Source organism: Gorilla gorilla, chromosome X (genome assembly GCF_029281585.2).
Source record: "Gorilla gorilla gorilla isolate KB3781 chromosome X, NHGRI_mGorGor1-v2.1_pri, whole genome shotgun sequence".
Lineage (NCBI taxonomy): Eukaryota > Metazoa > Chordata > Mammalia > Primates > Hominidae > Gorilla > Gorilla gorilla.
In genome coordinates, this window is record NC_073247.2 from 163,365,943 (window position 1) to 163,389,209 (window position 23,267).

Below are 23,267 nucleotides of genomic sequence, written 5' to 3' on the forward strand. Positions count from 1 at the left end.
TAAATCGAATCACAAGAGGCATTGCCCTGAAAGCTAGGGACAGGATCTTGTAGTAAGATTATGTCAAGAAACAAATAGCATACATACTGAAATGGAGGAGACACATTCATCATTATTTGCAAATTGTATGCTCATCGTTTAGAAAACTAAACATGTTTAACTAAGAAACATTTTTAAGCAAAGCTGATGGATACAGGTAATTTTACAAAAATCAGCATCTTTCTCACAAACTAGCAATAACAAGTTGGCAACTATAATGGAAATCACAATGGCAACAAATTATATATATATATATATATGTATATAACAACTATGCGTAAAATATTTTAAAATGTGCAGCATCTAATCTATAAGAAGAAAACTAGAAAACTTACCTAGGAATATTAAACAAGATAAATGAAAATATTAACACCAAGAGATTGATTGAAAAGATTTATATTGTAAAGATACCAGTTTTCTCAATTTTAATCCAAAAATTTAATACAATTGCAACCAAGATATCAATGGTATTTCTTCTTTTGTAACTTTATGAAACTATTCTAGGGATTAGATAACAGAATAAATAAGCAAAAATGAACAAGAAAATTGGAGGGAAAGAAGCAGAAATGATTAGGGACAAGAGGAGAGAAGGTAATTGATCCACTAGATAATAAAAGTTGTGCTAAAGTTACACTGGTTTCAACAGTGTATTACTGATATAGGAAGAGACGGGCTATAGCAATGGACTAGACCAGAAACATAACCAATAATATACAAAAAAGAAACACCTGGTAAAACTAGTGCTTCCATCAGTGTGCAAGAATTGTGGCTACAAAATAGCTTTAAAGACACATCTGAATGGTGGCTCTCTGGTCAGTAGGGAGGGGAGAAGATTCTTAAAGGCTGAGGAAATATTAATTGTCCATATGAAAGATACACTGAGAGGGTGGTTAATGGATATTAAGTCTCCTAAGCTACCCCTTCTCTCCAACAGTGGTGGAGAAATAACAGTTCCCAAACAGAATAAACACTTAGAAAAATACAGTTAATCTCTAGCTTAAATCTTAAGCCAAATTCAGTTTCATACAGGGATTAAAAACTTACACATTATCTAATGAAAACATAAAAAGGTAGGTGAAAATAACAAATATTTTAAGTGTTGGAAGTGGAGAAAACCAAAGCATGAAAGCAAAGGGAGAAAATGGTCAAATGTCCAAGACGCATGTACAAGCAGGGCCATAACAGCATTGTCTACAATGATAAAAAAAAAAAAGGAAATAGGTAAAGAAGTATTAGTTCAGCCATACTCTGTACTGCCTTGACAAAGAGAGATGTCCATGAGATCTCAAGATATTGTTAAGGGCAAAAAGGCAGTTCATAATTCCTTTGTGTGTGTGAAAAAAAAATGTATGTGAAAGAAAACATACAGAAGGGTAGAAAACATACAGAAGGATAAATAGGAAAGTACTAAAGTGATTCTCAACAGATCAGGGGATTATGGGTGAATTTTAACTTTCTATTTCATGTATTTGTGTTTTGCCTGAATATTTTATAATGTACATTTTATGAATTGTATAATTAGATTAAAAAAACAAAGGAAATTAAAAAACTTTTTACAGTGTATGAACTAAATGATGTAAAATTGAATTTGTAGAGTGAAAAATAAGAAGGTGATATGTAAACATTTTAATAATGGCTTTCTCTGGCTGGTGGAATTGTGAGTGGTGATTTTCAAAATTGCCACCATGAGAGCATATTATTTTTAGAATCAGAACAAAAAGATACATGTATAATTCCTATGCTACATGGTGTGGAATGATATGAGAAAGGCAGGAGGGAGCTGAGGTTACAGAAATGTACAAGACAGAAATGTCCCTGACCTCATGAGACCAACAATCTGGTGGGAAAGACAGACCGATCACAAGGAAATAGGAGTGAATCAGAAAAATGTCAGAGGGCAAATGCTCTGGAGGAAAGAAAACAGGAGCTGAGCTACAATGTAGAAGGGGATGAGCTATTTGCAGAGTATATCTGGGAAGGCTTCTTTGAGGTTGTGACATTAGAGCAAAAAGCTAAAAGGCAAGAGGGAGCCAGCTATGGAAAATTTAAGGGCGAATCATCTGAGCTAATCTCCTACCACTCTTTTATGGTGATATTTGATGGAGACACACTAAGCTTCTGTCAGATTCCTGTGTCCCTAGTTCCACAGGACAGTGCCAAACCAAAGATCAGATTATGGGCAACACAAGAGGTGGGTGCTCTGTTGCTAAGGAGCCAACACCATACTAAAAACTATACTCTAAGGTAGGGAGGGAGGTGTCTTAGTCCATTTGGGCTGCTACAACAAAACACCTTAGACTGGGTAACTTATACACATCACAAATTTATTGCTCACGGTTCTGGGGGCTGGAAAACCCAAGATCAAGGCACTAGCAGATTCAGTGTCTGGTGAGGGCTGTCTTCGGATGGCTCTGTTTTCATGGCCTGATCATCCCTTAAAGTCCCACCTGTTAGTACTATCACATCACATTGTTAATCAGGTTTCAACATCTGAATTTTCTGAGGGACATAAATATTCAGATCAAAGCAGGGGGCTAGGTGGAAAGTCCCATCCCTCACTAGAACCAGGGAAGTGGGTGAAGAATTGCCTCATGGTAGCCTTGCATAATAGAAAGGAGAGTGGAAAAGGGTCTTGTGGCAGCTCCTCACAGGACTTCCCATCTTCTGACATTCCTGGGAGGATCATCAGGCACTCCGCCAAGACTGGACTCAGATTGTGGTTGAGCCTTGCCTCTGGCCTGTGTGAAATCTTTCCCTCCATTCCTTGTGCCTCATACATGCCAACCACACTTTTGTCCCAGGGCCTTTGCACATGCCATTTCCTTTTACAAGAATACTCTTCTCCCAGTTATCTATGCAGCTATCACCCTTATTCCTTTAAATGCTTCTCGAATGTTACTTCTCAGTGAGTCCTTCCCTGACCAACTAGTTTAAAACTGCAATCCAGAGGCAAAGCAAGATGGCCAAATAGAAAACTCTACTGATCATCCTCTCTGCAGGAACACTGAATTGAACAACTGTCCACACAAAAAAAAGCACCTTCATAATAACTGAAAATCAGGTGAGCAATCACAGTTCCTGGTTTGATAAGAACCAAAAATCAGGTGAGTAATTACTGTTCCTAGTTTTAACTTGATATCACTGAAAGAGGCACTGAAGAGGGTAGGAAAGACAGTCTTGAGTCACCAATGCCACTTCTCTCCCATCCCCTGGCAGTGGCCAATAGTCTGGCATGGAGAAAGAATCTCTGAACCTGGTGGAGGGAGAGTGCAGTGATTGTGAGATTTTACATCGAAACTCAGTGCTGCCTTGTCAAGTGGAAAGCAACACCAGGCACAGCTCAGCTGGCACCTATGTAAGGAGCATTTAGACCAGCCCTAGCCAGAGGGGAATAACCCATCCCAACAGTTAGAACCTGAGTTCTGGCAAGCCCCACTACTCTGGGCTAACATGCTCTGGGGTTCTAAATAAACTTGAAAGGCAGTCTAGGCCACAAGGACTGCAATTCCTGGGCAAGGCCTGGTGCTGAACCAGGCCCAGAATCAGTGAACTTGGAGTGCACATGACCTAGTGAGATGCCAGCTGATGTGGCCTAAGGAGTGCTTATGTCATCCCTCCACTAACCCCAGGCAGCACAGCTTGCAGCTCCAGGAGGAGAGGGAAGAGTAAAGAGGACTTTGTCTTGAAACTGGTATACCAGCTCAGCCACAGCAAATTAAAGTACCAAGCAGAGTCCTGAAGCCCCTGTGGGCCATAGCTCCTGGACAACATTTCTAGACCCACCCTGGGCTAGAAGGGAACCCACTGCCCTGAAAGGAAGGACCCAGTCCTGGCAGAATTCAACAGCTTCTGACTAAATAGCCCTTGGTCCTTGAATAAACATCAACAGCAGCCAGGCAGCAGTCACCACAGAACTTTGGCAAAACACAGTACCATGCTGGCTTCAGGTGTGACCTAGAACATCCCCAGCTGTGATGACTATGAGGAGGGACTACTTTTGCTTGAGAAAAGGAGACGGAAGAGTAAAGGGGACTTTGTTTTGCAGCTTATGTACCAACTCAGCCACAATGGGGTAGAGCACCAAGGAGGCTCATGAGATTACCAATTTCAGGCCTTAGTTGTTGGACAGCATTTCTGGACCTGCCCTGAGCCAGAGGGGAGCCCACTGCCCTGAAGGGAGAGTCCCAGGCCTGGCAGTATTCAACATCAGATGATTAAACAGCCCTTGGGCCTTGAAGGAACATCAGTGGTAGCCAGCCTGTACTTGTCGTGGGCCTTGGGTGGTGGTAGCCATGGGGAAGGCATGACCTCTGCTTGGGGAAAGAGGAGGCAAGAATGGGAAGGACTTTGTCTTGTGGCTTGGGTGCCAGCTCATCCACAGTAGAATAGAGCACCAGGTAGATTCCTAAAGTTTCTGAGTCCAGGCCCTGGCTCTCTGATGGCATCTCTGGACCCACCTGGGACAGTGGGGACTTGCTGCCCTGAAGGGAAGGATACAAGCCTGGCTGGCTTCACCACCTGCTGATTGCAGAGTCCTAGGGCTTTGAGCAAACATAGGCAGTAGACAGACAGTGGTTATCACAAGCCTTGAGTGAGGCACCAGTGCCATTCTGGCTTCAGGTGTGATCCAGTGCAGTCCCAATTGTGGTGGCCACAAGGGTGCTTATGTCATCTCTCCCCCAGTTCCAGGCAGCTCAGCACAGATACATATCTCCCCCCCCCAAAAAAACACACACACACAGAGAGAGAGAGAGAGAGGGAGAAAGAGAGAGAGAGACTTCATATCTTTGGGAGAAATTAAGGAAAGAAAACAAGAGTCTCTGCCTGGTTATCCAGAGAATTCTTTTGGATCTTACCCAAGACCACCAAGGTGGTACCTTTACAAGTCTGAAAGAGCCACAGTGTTACTGGGCTTGAGGTGCCCCCTGATGCAGATATGGTTGCAGTAACCAAACACTTAGATCATAACACCCAAATCCCTTTGAATACCTGGAAAGCCTTCCCAAGAAGGATGGGTACAAACAAGCCCAGATTGCAAAGACTAGAATAAATACTTAACTCTTCAATGCCCAGACACTGACTAACATCCATAAGCATCAAGACCTTCCAGGAAAACATGACTTCACCAAATGAACTAAATAAGGCACCAGAGATCAATCCCAGAGAGACAGAGATATGTGACTTTTCAGATTGAGAATTCAAAATAACTGTTTTGAGGAAACTCAAAGAAATTCAAGATAACACAGAGAAGGAATTCGGAATCCTACCAGATAGACTTTAAGAGATTGAAGTAATTTAAAAGAATCAAGCAGAAAATCTGGAGCTAAAAAAATGCAACTGGCATACCAGAGAATGCATCATTGCTCTTTAATAGCACAATTGATCAAGCAGAAGAAAGAAATAGTGAGCTTGAAGATAGGCTATTTGAAAACACACAGTCAGAGGAGACAAAAGTAAAAAGAATAAGCACGTGCTTATGTGTAGGTTGGGATCCAGGGTGTGTGTGGGTGGGAGGATGGCAAAGTTCTTGGTAATTTCAATATCTGCATAGATAATTCTACTCTGATCTCCTACTCCCTTGACCTACTCTCCAGTGGTGCTTTTGCCCTGTTCTCTACCTCAGCCACTTCCTTCTACACTCATCCTAAGACCTGGTTGACATCTATAACCACCATCTCTCCAGAATCTCCATTTCATGTATCCAGCTCTCCAACCACTGGCTCACTCCTTTTAGTATTATGACAGTCCTCTGACCCCTATGGGGACCCTCAAACCAAAGATTCTACTGTTGATTTCACTCTCCTTCACCAAACCCTGATTCTGTCCTTATCTCCCTCCTTACCCAGCCTAAAATCCATGGTCAATCATTATCATTTCTCCCTTGAATCCACATAAAACTACTGTGCCCCCTCCATTATATCCCTGTACTCATCTGGCAAAACCCCAACCCTGATGAAATCCAACTCTACCTACTCTAAATATCCACAAGAACAATTGAATATGGTTGGAGAAAGCCATGCACATATGTTGAGTAGTTTCACTTTAAAATAATGACCATCAACCCTCAAGTGGGCCCTCCATGCAGCCCAGAAATCACGCTACAGTTCCACAGAACATCCACTCTCCTGGCTCCCAGAGGAAGACTATTTCAAGCCTTCTCTCCTCAAACCACTGACATCCCTCACCCCAACTCCCAACTGGTGGCTTGGCTTTCTGTGTCACTGGGAAAATAGAAGCCATCAGAAGAGCACTTTTCCAAGCTCTGCCATCGCTTCTCCCACCTACCTACCTCTGTGTCTCTCCCTCCTGCATCACCAATTTTTCCCACGTTACTGGCTCATTAGCATACAAACATGTTACAGGGCTGGAATTTATCTCGTATTTTAAAAATACTTTTATCTTGTCCTCTCATATCCCTACCACCCCCAACCCCAGCTTCTCTGTTCTCCTTCACAACAAAACTCCTTACAATACTTGTCAATCATTGGGTACTCGCTGTTTTCAATTCCTTTTTTCCTACTCTTGTCCCTCCACATTTTCCTGGAAATGGCCCCTGTAAAGACATTCATGACCTCCACATTGACAGACATAATGCTCAATTCTTTGTCCTCTTCTTATTTGTCCAGTCCATAGGATTGGAATAGCTGCTCACTGCCTCTTTCCTGATACACTTTCTGCAGTTGTCTCTACGTGTTGCTGCACCCCTCCTGCCTCACCCATCACTCCTTACTGGCTCCCTTGCTGGCTTTTCCTCGTCTAAATGTAGGATTGCCTGGGGCTTCGTTCTGGGGCTGGTTTGCTACCTTTACATTCATTATCCTGTGGATCCAATCCAGTCTCATGACTTGTAATATGAACGAACTGTTACTCATTCTGTGATTGTATCTCCAGCCTTGATATTGCCCCTGAACTTCACACACGTCTATACAACCCATTCCATCACTGTTTTTCTTATCTCAGTTAAAGGGCCTCCGTCCTTCCTGTTCCCTTGACTGAGAACCTTAGTGCCATAATTGATTTCTGTCTCTGTCCTAGCTCAACTCCAAACTGGCATCAAACCCTAATGACTCTTCCATCAAAATCAATCTTGAATCTGCTTGCTTCTTACCACCTCCACTGCATTGCCTGTTGTAAAATAGAAATCAGATCGTGGTAACCATTGACTCAGAATCCTCACTGTCTCTCCACATGACTCTGAGTAGTAGCCAAAGTCCTGACAGTGGTCTACAAGGCCCTGCATGATCTCTCGCTACCCCCATCTTAACTACTCTGACCTAGTCTCCTACCATCCTCCTCTCTGGCTTGCTTCACTTCAGCGCACCAGCATCCTGCCTAACCCTAGAACATGCTAAGCTTCTGCTCCCAGGCCTCTTGCACTTGTGAATTTCCCAACCTGGAATAGGAGGCCCCTCAACTCTTTCAAATCTTGGTTCAAATGCCATCTTCTCAGTGGCACATTTCCTGACTACCTTATTTGAAATCTCTGCTTCACTTTTTCTTCATGGCACCAATCATCATCTAGCATCCTGTATCTTTGACTTGTTTTTCTTTTTTTTGTGTCTAATATCCATGAGGTTAGGAGTTTTTATTTAATTTTTTGGCTTCTGTAATCCCAAGTCCTAGAACAGTGGATAGCACGTAGTATCACTGAGTAAATGCTTGATGTAGGAGTTGGTTCAGTCTGTCTTAACAAAGTAGGTACTGTGGACTGGGTGGCTTGAACAATAGAAATGTATTGTCTTCCAGTTCTGGAGGCTGGAAGTCTGAGATCAAGGTGTGGGCAGGGTCAGTTTCTCCTGAACCTCTCTTGGTGGCTTGTGGATGGCCACACTCTCCCTGTGTCTCCACATAGTCATTCCTCTGTACATGCCTGTGTCCTAATTTCCTCTTCTTATAAGGACTCTAGTCACACTAGATTAGGGCCCAGCCTAATAACCCTATTTTACCTTAATAACCTCTTTAAAGGCCCTATTTCGAAGTATGATCACATTCTGGGTACTGGGGATTAGGACTTCAACACGAATTTGCAGAGGGACACAACTCAATCCATGACACCTGATTAACTTGTTGATCGGTTTGCAGAGATGGAATGAGTCTCTTACAGGGTAAGGATCAATGCTTAGGCTCAGTCAGGACATAAAATGATGGGAGCAGCAGAGCTCAGATAAAGTTATCCATTCAATTCTGGAACGGATGAGTGTTGGGGAAAGAGTGAAACTCTGGGAGTAAATGAGGTTGTCAGAGAGTGCTCCTCTTAGCCAAAGGGTGAGGCACAGGAATGGGGCTGGGGAGGGGCAATGTGGAGGAAGGTAATGGAATTGGTGGTGATGAGACATGAGGAAAGAGGCAACTGGTCAAGGCTTGCAGAGGGGAGAAGGTGAGGAATCACAAGTGGTGGGCGACTGAGAATTCTGTTACCTGGGATAGGATCGGGGATATTGGAAATGCCACCCATAGGCACAATGGCTTACATAATTTGTGGGACCCAGTGAAAGTGAAAATGAAGGCCTCTTGTTCAAAAAGCATTAGAATTTCAAGATGGTGATAGCAGAGCCTTGAGCCCAGTGTCCAGAGCCCTCTTAAGCACGGGGCGCTGTCAGACTCCATGGGTCATATACCCACAATTCCAGCTCTGCCAGATGGGATTTGGAACAGAAATGGGGGCAGGTAAGAAGGTAGGTCAAATCTGGCATGGAAGGTCTGTCCTCTTGCACTGTGTTGGGAATTTTTACTGAATTATGATCTACCTTTTCCCACTTACTGGAGCTGTGTCCTCCCACAACCCTTAATGCAGTGCCTTACACATGATAGGCATTCGGAAAACTGCTCAGCAATGCAGAGGGAAGAGGAGGGTGAACGCTGAATGTGATGGAGGTCAGGAGCGGGAAATGAAGGTTCATTTACATAGTGAGGGTCAGAGCTGTGCCAGTAGCCTAGGGGAGGCTAACATCATTGCAATTTGAGTGGAAAAGGAAAGCCACTTGAGGGCATCAAAGTGTTTGGTGCCTGGGCAGGTAGTGAAGCCAGTGGACAAGACTTCCACATACTGGTGCAGGGGGCACCGTTGAGACCACAATCTAAAATCATCTGCAATCATCACAATCTAAAATCATCAGTCCTCAGCAGTGTGTGGAGCCATCCTGAGGGGAGTTAGAAAGCCTTCTCACTGAGGAAACCAGAGTCTGGACAAAGCTGATACCCCACGACCCACAGGGAGGAAGCAGGAGCCAGAGCTGCTGTTGGTGTCCACTGGAAAAATAGAAGCCATCATGGTGCTAAGTTGAAGGCTGACCCACACACCAACTTGCAGAGGGGAGAAAGTGAGGAATCACAAGTGGTGGGTGATTGAAAATTCTGTTCCCTGGGATAGGATCGGGGATATTGGAAATGCCACCCATAGGCATGATGGCTTACATACTTTGTGAGACCCAGTGAAAGTGAAAATGAAGGCCCCTTGTTCAAAAAGCATTAGAATTTCAAGATGGTGATAGCACAGCCTTGAGCCAGGTGTCCAGAGTCCTCTTAAGCATGGGGCGCTGTCTGACTCCATGGGTCATACACCCACAATTCCGGCTCTGCCGGAACAGAAACGGGGGCAGGTAAGAAGGCAATGGAGGCCTTCTCAGCCCCAGCCCCTCCAGCCTCAGCTTGACAAGTCTCTAGAGAGCACCAGCTGTGGATGAGGCTCTGTGCGAGATGCTAGGGACACAGGAAGAGACAAGGTCCCTGGCCCCAAGAGAGGAGGCAAGTGTGCACGTAAGTGAGCTACCAAATGAACACAAGGTAGCTGGATGCAGGCCAGCTGATGTGCATTAAGCTCACACTTAAGCGCCAGGCATATTCTATGTGATTATCTCCACTACCCGCTTAGCAGCGCTTTGAGGCAGGCACTGTTAGCATCATTCTCATCTGAAAGGTAAGGAAACCGAGATGCAGAGAGGTCAAACACTTGCTGGAGATAATAGAGCCTATTATGTAGTACCACCAAGAGGTGCAGCAGGCAATACGCTCCAGAGGCACTGCTATTCCTCCTCCCCCACCTTGCTATCCACCGAGGCCCCCATGTTCATAGTCTCTGCAGATAGTCCTGAGAGTGGAATGGCGGACTGGGGTGCAGGGAGGATCCTGCAAGACCTCACAGTAGAGATGTCATGCACACTGTGTGGGAAGAATGAATGCAAATGCTCCAGGTCCACAGTGGGAGGAAAGGCATTCTGGGCAGTGGGAAGTAGAAGTAGCCTCATGTGGCTGGAGCCAGAAGCTAAAGTGGGAGTGCCAGAAGGAGGGCAGAAGCCATAGACCCTTGTGCACATACTGGAAGAGCTGCTTTTTTAACAGTCAAGTGTACAAGGGTCTATGCGGTGTTAAGATCAAGATGGGAACATGCTGGTGGGCTAGGAAACTCAAGAGGTTAGTTCCAGAAGAGTCTGTGGAATTCTGCCCCACAGGCTCCGGAGGCATGAGGGGAAGGCCATAGAAGAGCTGTCGTGGGTAAGGAAGATTCCTGCAGCCGTGAAATAGCAAGCAAGCTAGGGAAGAACTCTAACAGGAGGCAGAAATGGAAGGGAAAGCACCATGCGGGGAGAGAAGTGTAGAGGCAGGCATCGGAGGAGCTAGGGGAGCCAGGCCCTGGGGGTTGGAGGGGAGGCGGCCGGTGGCAATGAAGGCCTTCTCCCACCCCTCTTCCGCCCCCTGGCAAGGCAGGTTGCTAATACCCGCCATGGGATAGGGGTGGGAGTGGTTCTGGAACCGCCTTCTGAGATTCATTCCCATCAAAAGCAACACTTGGGGTGGAGGGAGGAAGAGGACGCCAACCCCAGTGCCTGGCCAGGTTCTAGATGTGCAGAGAACAAAAAGGAACCCTGAAAACCCAGCATCCCCTTCTCGGAGGGAGGCTTTCCTAGACCCAGAACCTCAGCCCACCCGGAACCCCCTTGCCCCTCTCTTAGCAGTGGACCTGTCATGTGGTTCCTCCTGGACTAGTGTAATCTCTGCTATGCGTCTTGTCCTGCCATGCCGAACTTCTCACAGTGCTGCCTCCGAAGGAGCCCCCATCTAGCGCTCCTTGCAGTCGCAGAAGATTCCTTCTCCCCTTACTAAGCCTTAGAGTTTTCCAAACCCATTTCCTCCTTCAACTCGCTGCAGCCTCGCGAGGGAGGCAGAATTCTCCCCATTTCTCGGACTTTGCAGGAGAGAAGCCTGCCTTCCCGGGGCAGGGTGGGGGTAGGTAAGTGAGGAAGCCAAGGTCACCCAGTCATTGGCGGAACGCGGCCTCGACTCGGTCCTTCTTCTGAGGGCCCAGTGGATCCCTGGCAAGGCAGGCCTAGGTTGCAGGCTAGCCCCCCTCTCTTTTCGGCGGCCCCAGGAGCACGGCGGGCCTGAATGGCAGGTGAGCCCGGGGTGGGGACAGGACGCGGGTTGGGCTGCGCAGGGACGCCTGGCGCACGGGCCTTGGGAGCGGCCGCCCGAGCTCCCTGCTGCGCCGTATCTTCCGAGGGCCCACGCCTTGGGTCACGACTGGACCAGGGCTTTGACCAAGGGTCCTCTGTGTGCCCCAGGCCCGCCAGTCAGGCCCCGCCCCCCGGCGGCACGGGCGGGGGCAGGGGCGGCGCCGGCAGAGTGGGGCGCGGGCGCGCGGTGCTCGGTGCGCGCCGCCGCCCCTCCGGCCCGGCTTGCCCGCCCGCTCTCCCAACCCCCTCGGCCCACTCCGTCGCCCCCACCCCTCCTTCCTCCACTCGGCCAGGCGGCAGGCGGCCCGGTGCGCGGGGCAGCGCGACGATTGCGGCCTGGCGATCGGGGCACTGCGGTCGTGGCGCGCGAGGCGCGGGGCGCGAGGCCAGCCCTGGCGCGGCGGGGTGTGGGGGGCGGGCAGCTGCGGAGCCCCCAGAGGAAAGCAGGGGCAGGCAGGGGGGTGCCGAGGTAATGGGCAGGGCCTGGGCGCCCGGCTGCGAGGGGCGGGGGTTCCAGGCGCACTTCGGCCCTGGAGGGGCGGGCGACAGGGTGCCCGGGGCGGTGGGAGGGCAGCGGGGAGGGGAGGAAGGGAGGGAGGAGACGGCTGGGCCGGACCGGGGGGCTTGGCCGACGGGGAGCAGGTGGGCGGGGACAGGGCCCCTGCTGGAAGAGGCGCAGCAGCGAGGTGGCGGGCTGCGTGCGCAAACAGGGCGGCCGCCTTCTGGGCCCGGAGAACGGTGAGGCCATTTGGGTTGGGTGTCCCAGTCCCGAGGGCACGGTTCGGTATCCAGGGCCAACGAGCTGGGTGCGGGGCATTGTTGGGGAGGGAAGATCTAGAGGCCTGTCCGGGCCAAGGGGATGGGGGGTATTGAACAGCTCCGGGAGAAGAGTGTTGCTGGGTCAGGGCGCTGGTGTCCAGCGAAGGTGGGCGAGGACAGGTACTTTCAGGGCTGGCCTGAGTGGAAAGGGACAAGGGGGCCCCAGAGTTTGAGTTTGAGCATAATTTGGGAGTTGTCGTGTCACTGGGTGGGTCGATGAGTCATGCGATTTGGAGAACCCTTTCCTGGCGATCAGTTCTGAGGGATGGAAATAAAGTCTAGGGTTTGGAGAAGTGGTTTGGAGGCCATGTCTTGGGACACCAGGTGCTCTGGTGGTCACCAGGCTTCATGTGAGGGACTTTGGGAGTTGTGTCCCAGAGGCCTGAGATTCAGAAGCTTCAGTCTGGGGTGGAGTTAAGCAAGGTCTTTGTGGTGGCCAGTTCCCTGCCTTCCTTCCTTTCCAGGCTGTCAGGATTCAGCTGTGTTCCTGCGGGGAGTGGGTTAAAAATTCCTTCCGCCTACAGTCAGCTTTACAGTATCCACCAGGGGCAGGGGGGACATATACATGTGTGGCTGCAGCATCATTCTTTGTCGTGGAGCCCTCACGATTGCTTCCTTATTGTTGCCATAGTAACTGTCTATTGATGGTGTATTTATAGGGGAAGAAGCAGGCGCTACATTTTGGGGAGGGAGGGGGAAGAGGCCTCGTGGCAGGCAGCAGCAGCAGTGAAGGTGGCTACAGAATTGCTAATGGAGTGGGCCATGCCATGGGAACTGTTTTGGGGGTGTTCCTGGCTCGACTGAAGCTTAAAAATGAACTGGTGACTTTAGCAGGTGCGTCACGATAACATGTGTTCGGGTCTATGATAGGTGTGACATATAGCCACCTTTGACCAAGGCTAGGTGTGTGGGGGACAAAAGATGGATATATGTAATCTATTATGTAAATTTTTCTCCATTTTTTTAAAAAAACCACTGCAGTTTCCTTTGATAAGCATATTTTTCTCTCTTCCCTTATGAAGACTATGTGCATTCTTCTCAAACCCAGATACAACAGCTCCATTTTTCTTCAAGCAAAAAATCCTTGCCACGAGGCATACTATATCCACACCCTCACCACATAAAGCTCAGGTATCCATAATGCAAGCAGAATTTTGAGATCATATTCCATCTTGGTTCTGACAAACATTGAGGGCCAACTGTCTCACAAGGCAGGCCCATCTGTTGACAAATTCACATGTTGATAGTTTTGAGGGAGATTGTTGCAGGGTTCAAAAGAGAAAGCCCCTTGATGTGGCGTTTCCACAAATAGATGTCAGATCTGCTGTTTTACCTTTAATTTTCTTTTCTTTCTTTTCTCTCTTTCTCTCTTTCTTTCTTCCTTCCTTCCTCCCTTCCCTTCCCTTCTCCCTTCCTTCCTTCCTTCCTCCCTCCCTCCCTCCCTTCCTTCCTCCCTCCCTCCCTCTCTCCCTCCCTCTCTCCCTCTCTCCCTCTCTTTCTCTCTTTCTCTCTTTCTTTCTTTCTGGCTTTGTAGCCCAGGCTGGAGTGCAGTGGCGCAATCTCAGCTCACTTCAATCTCCGCCTCTCTGGTTCAAGCGATTCCCCTGTCTCAGCCTCCGGAGTAGCTGGGACTACAGGCATGCACCACAGCATGCCTAACTAATTTTTGTATTTTTAGTAGAGATGGGGTTTCACCATTTTTTGGTCAAGACAGTCCCAAACTCCTGACCTGAGGTGATCCGCCCACCTCAGTCTCCCAAAGTGTTGGCATTATAGGCATGAGCCACCGCGACCAGCCTAAATTATTGATTTATATCCTAACTGTTTGCCAAAAGGATTAGGTGGCATATTATAAATGCACAATAGGACACTGGAAACATAAATAGAAAGCTGTATACCACATCGCAGGACAGAAGCATATGTGCTTAACAGCTGGGCTTCCAGGGTGCCTGTGCTTGACTGGCAATAGTGACGCTGAACTTCCTGGCAGCCTAGGCAAAAAGGAGGGCTCAATGGATTCCACAGTTCACGTGTCTTGCATCCAGTTAGTCATAAAACCAGAGCTTCTGCTTGGGGAGGGGAGCAGTGGGGTGATTGCTCCCAGATGTGGGCAGCTCAGCAAGGGCTCTAGAATGTGTGTATGAGTGGGCGTGTGTATTGTGGGGAGGGACAGAGGGAGCAGTGTGCTGTGACCATGGTTTAAGTACTGGCTGGATAGCTCCTTAGCAGGAGAAAGGCTTTCTGACAATAGCTCACATTAGGGGCAACTCTTGTAGTTAGCGTCTCAGTGTCGGACATCTAAATTCATGTCTTGGCACTCTACTGCCATGGGCTTTAATGCAAAGAGAGAAGAGAGGCCTGGTTCCAGAAGATTCCAGGTATCTTGCCTCTTTGTCTGGTGAAGATGAACACAGCGGGTCACCTGGGTTTGGGCCTTCTGATTATGCCTGGGAATATGAAGAATGCAGCATTGTTGTGCATGGAGGATGAGACCCTGTAGAAGATGTGTCCACTGAAGGTTGCTATAGGCTAGTCCCAGCAGGGCAGTGACTTTTGAGATGGTTGATGCTGCGTTAAGCTTTGTTTTCAGGGAACATGCTTGTCATTGGAGGTATCTGTGACTCACCATTGTGATCAAAATTAGTTGTGAATTCTGGTCCTGCCACTGTCACTGTTGATTTGCTTAACCTTGTCTGAGCCCGTCTCTCTGGGCTTTATCTCCTCATCTATCTCTGAGGTCCTTTCCAATTGGAAGTTGCAAAGATTCATTGAGGGGAGCAAGGAAGGAGGAGCCTCAGCCTTTAGGAGCTTTCCTTTTTTAAAGAAAAAGGTCAACCCTTGGTTCTTATAGATGCTCAGAACATGTTCTTGGGGGAAAACACTGAAAGGTTTGCTTTGGGCCCTACTGGGCCTGGGGAGGTCTCTGGAGAAGAGCTTGGGGCAGAATGAGAAGCAGCGGAAGCCATGGGTGGCTGCATGGAGGACGATGCACCCCACAAGGTGCTGCTTCAACCTTTTGACCAGGCCAGTGGGAGGGGGGCACATCCCAGAGCCAAGAGTGTGCCCTGTAAATTTCTAGATGTGGTTTCACTGCAACTTTGCTTTTCTCTTACTCCAGAGAAGTGAGACCCTGCAGCTGAGGGAGCATCATGGCAGGTGAGTTTTTCCAGGCCTAGGCAGAGCCATGGAGGACCATGCCTAGGGGTTCATGAGTCAGGTTTCAAGTCCTTCCCAGCTTCCCTGCTCCCTACCCCCAAAGTGGGCCTGTAGCCATTTTCCAAATGGCTGAGTAGCAGTTTTGCCCTCTCAACTCTTTGGCTCCCTTCTGAAGTATATGTCACTTGTAGATGTGTACCTACCCAGGCTTCCCTGAGTGACACTAACGTGACAGGCCATAGGGCCTGGGGAAGGGTGCCTGCCTGCTGACAAAGACATGCCAGCTTGGGCATCCAGGGGGAGTTGCTTTACATGGGAACCAGGAAGTCCCACCTCTAGGTGAACAACAGGAGCAAACGTCACCTCTTCTTTCATCCTTCACAGTCTCAACTTAGGCTTATGTGGGTGCAGAGCTCAAGCTATTCTGGTCAGCCTGTTTGTAGCTGGGTCTCTCTCTCTCTGGAATAAGTAGATATGCCCACCATCCAAAGATGGTATTGTAGGGAGAGTCTGTGCCCTGTCTGTAAAAGCTTAGACTCTCCATCTGAACCCTGCTACTTCCCATCCCCAGAGGTGCTCTTAGGCTCGTGTATGCCCACTTGTCTGATCTAGCCTAGGCTGGCTTTGCATTAGACTTTCTTGAACAAGACTATTGATGCCAGACCACCTGGTGGCACAGGTGGATGTTCAGATGGAGGAACACCACCCTGGTAGAGTCTTCTAGGATTATCTGGTATTAGTTCCACCAGTATCAGCCTTAAAGAGAAATACATTCTCATTGCAAGGGCTCCAACTTTCACTTTTCAAGGTGATGCAGAAGATACTGGAGCTTTAGTCACTGAACATTGCCTACTTACAATTCTTATTCTTTCTTGTTCCTGTGCAACGTGCACTTTCCTTGCAGTTGGCTACCATTTTCTTCCATGTAGCCAGGGGCCTAAGCCTTGTTGGGGCCGTGGTATTCTAGACAGGTATATCATGGCACCATAGAATGTCAGCCCTTCCATCCCTTTCACAAAGGGCTGGCCATGTCCTTTGATCAGAAGCCTGGTGTCTTGCCTGCTCACTCGGCCTTGTTTCCCTGCATAATTATGCTTCAGTTGCTGGGCTGGGCCTGGTTTGAAGGAGCCCCTGGGCATCTCCCCGTTCCAGGCCTCAGTAGGGCTCTCTCCTCAGTGTTTCTGGAGGCCAAGGATGCCCATTCGGTCCTGAAACGATTCCCTCGTGCCAATGAGTTCCTGGAGGAGCTGCGCCAGGGCACCATCGAGCGAGAGTGCATGGAGGAGATCTGCAGCTACGAGGAGGTCAAGGAAGTGTTTGAGAACAAAGAGAAAACGGCATGTACCACCCTGGGGCTGGTTCTGGGAGTAGGAGTAGCCTCAGGAATAGCAAGAACAGGCCCTGGTAGTGCAGACCAATCAGAAGCAAGGAAAGACACCCAGCCTAAGGCATAGCCACTAGGGCCATCAGGGAGCAGATAAAGTATGTACAGTCCCATTGCCTGACTCTTTTGGGGTCCTCCTCACTTGGGAGCATTGTCCTTTGCCCTTGGTACATTCTGCTGCCTCTCTGGTAACTCTCTCAGACAAGTCAGATGGGGAAGGGTAGGAAGCACCAGAGTTACTGAAGGCCTCTGAGCCCACCTGGAGCTTGAGCTTCTCTTAAGTACCACTTTTTCTTTTGCAGATGGAGTTCTGGAAGGGGTACCCAAATGCAGTCTACTCTGTCCGAGACCCCTCGCAGAGCTCAGATGCCATGTATGTGGTGGTACCCCTTCTGGGGGTGGCACTGCTGATTGTCATCGCCTTGTTCATCATCTGGAGGTGCCAGCTGCAGAAAGCGACCCGTCACCACCCCTCCTATGCTCAGAACCGGTACCTAGCCAGTCGCGCCGGGCACACCCTCCCCCGGGTCATGGTGTACCGGGGTACTGTGCATAGCCAAGGGGAGCCTTCTGGGCACCGAGAGGCAGCGAGCAGCCCCCAGGTGGTGCTGGGGCCCAGTCGGGGGGGCAGAACCACAGTCCGGCTCGAGAGCACCCTCTACCTCCCTGAGCTCTCTCTCTCCAGACTGTCCAGCACCACCCCTCCCCCCTCCTACGAGGAGGTGACTGCGCCCCAAGAGAGCAGCAGTGAGGAGGCCAGCGTGTCTTACAGCGACCCACCCCCAAAGTACGAGGAGATAGTGGCCGCCAACCCTGGCGCTGACAAGTAGTGGGACGTTTGTGCCCTGTCTTGGATGAACGCCTCTTTCCGAGGTCTCCTATTTTCTTTTTAACTTTTTAAAGACTGTGCCACCACAAAACAGCCTTAGCCTCCTTGTTGCCAAATAATTCCCTAACTGTGGAGTTTTAGGAAGTCAGTTGTCAGAGACAGGTGGGGAGGGTGGGGGTAGGGACCACGCATGAGTCGAAGCCCCCAGGAAGAGCCAAAGGCCAAAGTGCCCAACTCTTTGGGATGACCCCCAAGCCTCCAACATCCTGTCTTTCCATCAGGAACTGGCTTCTCTTATGCCAAAGGAATAACCCCATTGAGTTGATTGTGGCCAGAATGTCCACAGGCCTGGCCCGGGGGCTGTGGGACTGGCTGGAGGCCTGCCTGTGTCTAGAGCTCTGGGCCTCAGGGGTAAGGGAAGGAAGCCAGCCTTTCAGCACCCCTTACCCTCCACAGTTCTGTGCTTTCTGTCCTTGCTTACATTTGGAGGACAGGGACAAGGACTGAGCAAAAACAAAATGAAAAAATCGTGACAAATAAATAATTAACACAATAGAACAAAACTCTAGCACCCGGGCCGTTCATAGGAGGCCAAGGGAAATTTATCACATGGATCTGTGATGTCCGCCTCCCCTAAAACCTGTCCCCACACTCCTGGAAGGAGGACAGGGTGTGTGAAGGATGAGGGCCAGAGGGCTGGGTGGCAGAGTTTCCTCTTCCACATTGACCAAGGGGCCCACGTGGACTCTGCCATTCAGTTTCTAGTGTGCTTGTCTCTCCAGACATGTGGACCAGCTGTGTTCAAACCACTACCCACTGGCTTGAGCCTACTTTTTGCGAATGGTGCATTGAAATTGAACTTCAGATTGAGGATTTCTCCTTAACGATGGTGCGCATCTCAGGAGAAGATCCTAAAGTGTCCCCTTTAAAACATGTATTTGTGGAGAAGCCCGTGGCCTGGGGTTGAAGGCCCATATGGGGTTTGCTCTGCTGTTGCCAGGTGCCAGTCTGTTTTCAGCGAGGCTTTGGACAGCAGTGGGGCAGAAGGCACCTGCCCTTTAACTGTCAGTGACCATGCTAGACACTGTTGATACCACCTCCCCCTACTTCCGTCTCCATCCTCCTGACCTCAACATCAAACCATTTCTCCTCTGTGGTGCTTTAAAAATTGTAGCAAATTTTTGTGTGGTGCAAGAATGCATGGCCTGGGTCTATTGGCAACCACAGCAATTTAAAATCCACTGAGCTGACAAGCTTTTTTCTGTCAAAATATCTCTCTAAGGCAGACATTGGGACTCATTTCCTTGAATGCAGCCCTGCCTTCAGGCCACAGAGGACTTCTGGAGGCTGCTCTAGCCCTGAGGACTTGCCCTGGGACGTGCTTCCAGTTAGAAGGCTTGTGTCCCTACCCCAGTGAGGCCACCAGCTTGGACCACTCCACCCTGTGGCTGGGGTTTTCCATCCTTCCCCCTACCTCACAGGCCTGTTGGAGGCTGACTGAGCAAATGCCTGCGAAGTGCTTGAATTGCCGGGGAGCCAGCGAGGTTTGCCTTAGGAAGAGTCTTCTAGAAAGGTGTAGGTTATAAGGGAGCAGTCTTAGCTGAGGCCCTCATATGCCTCTGATGTTGAGTCTCCACTTGGAGAGTCAATCTCCCGTCAGTTGACCCTTTCCATCCTCTCGTCCTCCCTTTCCAGAGCTCCCTGATGCCAGAGATGCTGGTGAATGCAGGTGACATTCTACCTTTCGTTTCCTTGTCTTTCCCTCCCCTGGGCCTTCAGCATTGCACTCCTGCCCTTCGTCACAAAGGGGTTTTTGGCTTAAGAGGCCCCTGCTTTTTCCATGTTGGGGGACCTGGGGAAGCCTGAAGCTCGGGGCTAGCCCTGGCTCTCCCAGTATTTCTTCAAGTAGGTGCCAGAGTGTGACCTGGGAGCAGGTGAGAAGAAACTTATCCCAATATGTCTACTCAGTTAGCACAGAGCCAGGCATGAGCTCCACTGATCAGAGCCAAAGGGAGTTTGCCAAGAAATGCCCGCTGCCTTTGGCATCTGAGTTGCAGCTGGGTGGTAATGGGAGAGAGCAGGAAGAAGCCCAAGGCCTGGCCCATGGAGGGCAACATGTGTCCTTCAGGGGCTGAGGACAGGCCGTGGGAAGAGTCACAGGAGGTTGCTTAAGGCCTGTGGTGTTCGGTTCAGATGCTTCATGGTGTTCTGCCAGGTAGGGCTGCACCACGGTCTCTGGGATGGTTTTTGCAGCACATTGTAGAAAAAAGACTGTACAGCACACAGCAGGCATCATTCCTTGCGGTGCACACTTGGCTTTTATGAATGCCCTGTACATATCTTTTCAAACTCTGTGTTTGTATGGAGGTGGATTTGATACAATGCTGACTCTTTCGTGGCTACATTTTTGCTGTTTTTGGACTTCTATGTGTGTGTGTGTGTGTGTGTGTATGTGTGTGTGTATCTATGTGTGCACGTTGCCTTTTCTCATTGCTTATCTGAAACAATAGCCGGTGTGCAGCTATATTTGTACCAGGAGGGATCCGGTCTGAAAAGAGGAATGTCACCTCCCCTCGCAGGGCTGGGTAGCCTGATGACAGGGCCCTGAGCAAGGAAACGTGGCATTAACTATATTGGACACCCAACCCCCAAAGTTGTCACTGTTTGCCTCCTTGAAAAAGGCTTTGGAAGAAGACAAAGCAGCTCCATTCTGCAGGTCTCCACCCTATGCAACCCCCGCTCACACGCCCTTTTGGCATGGTGCCCCTGGCCCAGGCTTCTGTTCTGTGGGCGTCAGCAGCTGAAAGAAATCTGAGCACTCCTGGGCATGTTTGTGTGTGTGTGTGTGTGTGTGTGTGTGTGTGTGTGTGTGTAAAGATGTGTGACTATTGACTTTGGGTATGGCGGGACTAGTTAATTAGATGTTTTTCATTTTTCAAAAAGAAAAGGCTTTAAAAATTTTCTTGAAATGTGACTGTCACTTGTTTTCAACCAAAAACTTTTTAAGATTTTTTAAAAGAAAAATCGAAATCCTGTCCCTCCCCTGCTTCCCATCGCCTCTGGTTTTCAAAATGAAAGCACAAGTGCAAGAGTGGGGTGCACAGGTGCCTGGCGTGTACACACCACCCACACAGCTGCGTTCAGCCCTGGCTGAGGGAGACGCAGTGCTGAGCAGTCAGCCCCGGGAGGCCTCTTTTTCAACTTCCAATCCCACTGCCATGAATGTGAATTCCTTAGGGTGCTTCCAAAAACAGGAGTCTGCCTGATCTGTTGGACATTGCCTTTTTGGTAGCCCGAATATGAGGAATTCAGGACAGGAAAATGTCTTTTTGTCAAGTAGTCAGAGCCGGATGCTTCCCCTCTCCCAGTGAGTGGAGCATTGCAACCCCCAGCCAGAGTTGATCTTTTGACAACCCAGTGACATCCCATGAGAAGGAAGAAAAAAAATTCAACACTGCCTCTAGATTGTTATTTTGTCCAAGAGAGAGATCATGGAGAGAGTCTCTCTCGCTCACGGAGGCTCTGTCTTTCTAGGAGTATGTGTGTGTGCTGTCTCATGTGTGGACACTCACAGTTGAGGCTGAGATGGATATCTTGGCAGCAGAGCTGCTGGTCTAGGTGGCTTTTCAGCTTGACAAGTAATGAAGCTCCATTTCAGGACTTCACCGATTCCGAAACAAGCACAGCCCCCCACCCCCCGCCACGGAACTCTACTAATACTAATCACTATAATTAGCTAATTTAAAAGTACGGTAATCAGACTGCTTGCAACTATATTAAAAGCCCATTAATTTGAAGCCCACTACTTCAGAACTTCGAGAAAATCACAACTTAAGACAATTCACAGTAGCTGTGATTCTGGCTACATAAAAATATTTGAAATATTCTTCCCTTTAGTCAATGTTCAGGGTCTTTTGTGTAAGAGAAATCCAGTTTAAAATGAGTGCCCTTTTCAAAGAAAAGGCTCAAGATATTAAGGATCCCTTCACCGTGCCTTCAGCTTTGCAGTTCAGCACTTCTCGTATGTACAGGGTGATCTCTTGTTCTCTCTCCATCACAGGGATGTTGGATATTGCAGCCTTTCACTCTACTCCTTTATTTATCCTGTGAATAACATAGTTTGTGAACTAGACTGCAATTTAAACTAATACACATGATGTATCTTTCTAAATATTCTGTAAAGCAGATGCTTCGCTGTCAGACTGGCCGCTCCATCATTCGCCTCCAAATATTCAAACGTGGGAGCTTTTCCTTTCAGACTGTGGGCAGCGAGTCTCTCTCTAGCAAGAATTTATCTGACAAACATACCCAAATAGCACACCCTCTCAAGCTCAATGCCTCAACAGTTGTTTCACTGTACTGATATCTGACTGCTGAATAGTGCCTGCCCTTCACCCACCCCCAGCCCGAGCATTAACACAGATCTTCAGGATTGGGACAAATCCCGCAGCCGCTTTTGCCTCTCAATCCATCTCCCCTCATCGATACCAATTTCCCAGGCCTGAACACATCTGTTATTTTGCTCTGACATTGTGAATTTGTGACAGTGGAAACCCTGATATGTGCAACTGAGCTTATAGAAATAATTACTGTGAAATGGATTAATTTTGATACCACTTTAAACTGTGCTTGTATTCATGTGTTGACCCTTGTCAGCTGGGAAATCTGTACATTCAGTATATGTCAGCATTTCATTGGAGCCTGGGGGCAACAGGCAAACTTGCTTCTGATTTCTCTCTTTCTTTTTATAATTGTTGAATTTGGCTGTTACATTTTGTCTCCTTCTTTACAAGAAAACAATAATAATAAAGAGCAAATGGCATCCACTTGAATCCTGTCGTCATCCATCTTGGATCCCTACTGACTCCCAAACTTCCAAGGGGTATGGGTGGTTGTGAGTCAGACTGTAGATAAGGAAGAAGCCCAAAACAGTCCAGGAGCAGGAAGCAGACATGTCCTGGGTCCTAAAGTTTGTCCCCAGTGTGTAAGATGATCTCCTGAGCCATCCTTCTGGGATGAGGTTGGTGAGATCTGTCAGAAATCACAGTTAGAAACTTCCTAGTCACATGATCCCTGCTTACTAACAGGTGTCCCTTGCTGGAAGGATGCCCTGCTTGGTTTCAGAGCTGGGAGAGGAGCGGAAGGTATACAATACTCAGGCTTTGCCCTGGCTGGGCTTCCTAAGTTCTAAAGATGGCAAGGATCAGGGACTGTTCAGAGGGCAATAATGCCCAGCCTCTGCACAGAGGGAACATGGTCTTAGCTCCCAGAGATTCCCAGCTGTGGGTATGCAGAGAGATATAGCCACGGGAAGTCGCAAGTGCTAGTTGTGCCAACCCCAAGTAATGAAAGTAATCCGTCCTTTAATCGGGAAGACCCTGGAAGTGATGGGACAATGGCAATGAAATTTGGGACCTCCTTAGATGACTGAATATGGAGCCCAAATGCCAGGAATGGCAGCCAGAGGCCTTGGGGAGCTGGGGCTTGAGTGATGCTAACCTTCTGGGGATGCTGGAAACTCGAAGGCCCTTCAGGCACACAGATGGGGTCATATTCTGAACATAGGTTTTGAACTTTAGGCTCTTTTGCC

The 23,267-nt window shown here is 48.7% G+C and overlaps 1 protein-coding gene across 5 annotated transcripts; it reads left to right on the forward strand.

Annotated features, from left to right (window-relative positions):
* The first annotated feature begins 11,239 nt into the window (after positions 1-11,239).
* Positions 11,240-22,505, forward strand: PRRG3 (proline rich and Gla domain 3). Of its 5 annotated transcripts, none has more exons than XM_019018807.4 (4): positions 11,240-11,428; positions 15,427-15,464; positions 16,641-16,801; positions 17,151-22,505. In XM_019018807.4, the coding sequence occupies exons 2-4, from the start codon at positions 15,458-15,460 to the stop codon at positions 17,676-17,678; spliced, it is 696 nt and encodes a 231-aa protein (XP_018874352.1). In that variant the 5' UTR covers positions 11,240-11,428; positions 15,427-15,457; the 3' UTR covers positions 17,679-22,505. The 5 variants fall into 5 exon arrangements, with proteins under 5 accessions (XP_018874352.1, XP_030861997.1, XP_018874351.1 ...); XM_031006137.3 differs by lacking the exon at positions 11,240-11,428 and adding an exon at positions 11,538-11,958; XM_019018806.4 differs by lacking the exon at positions 11,240-11,428 and adding an exon at positions 12,017-12,227.
* Positions 22,506-23,267: the final 762 nt, after the last annotated feature.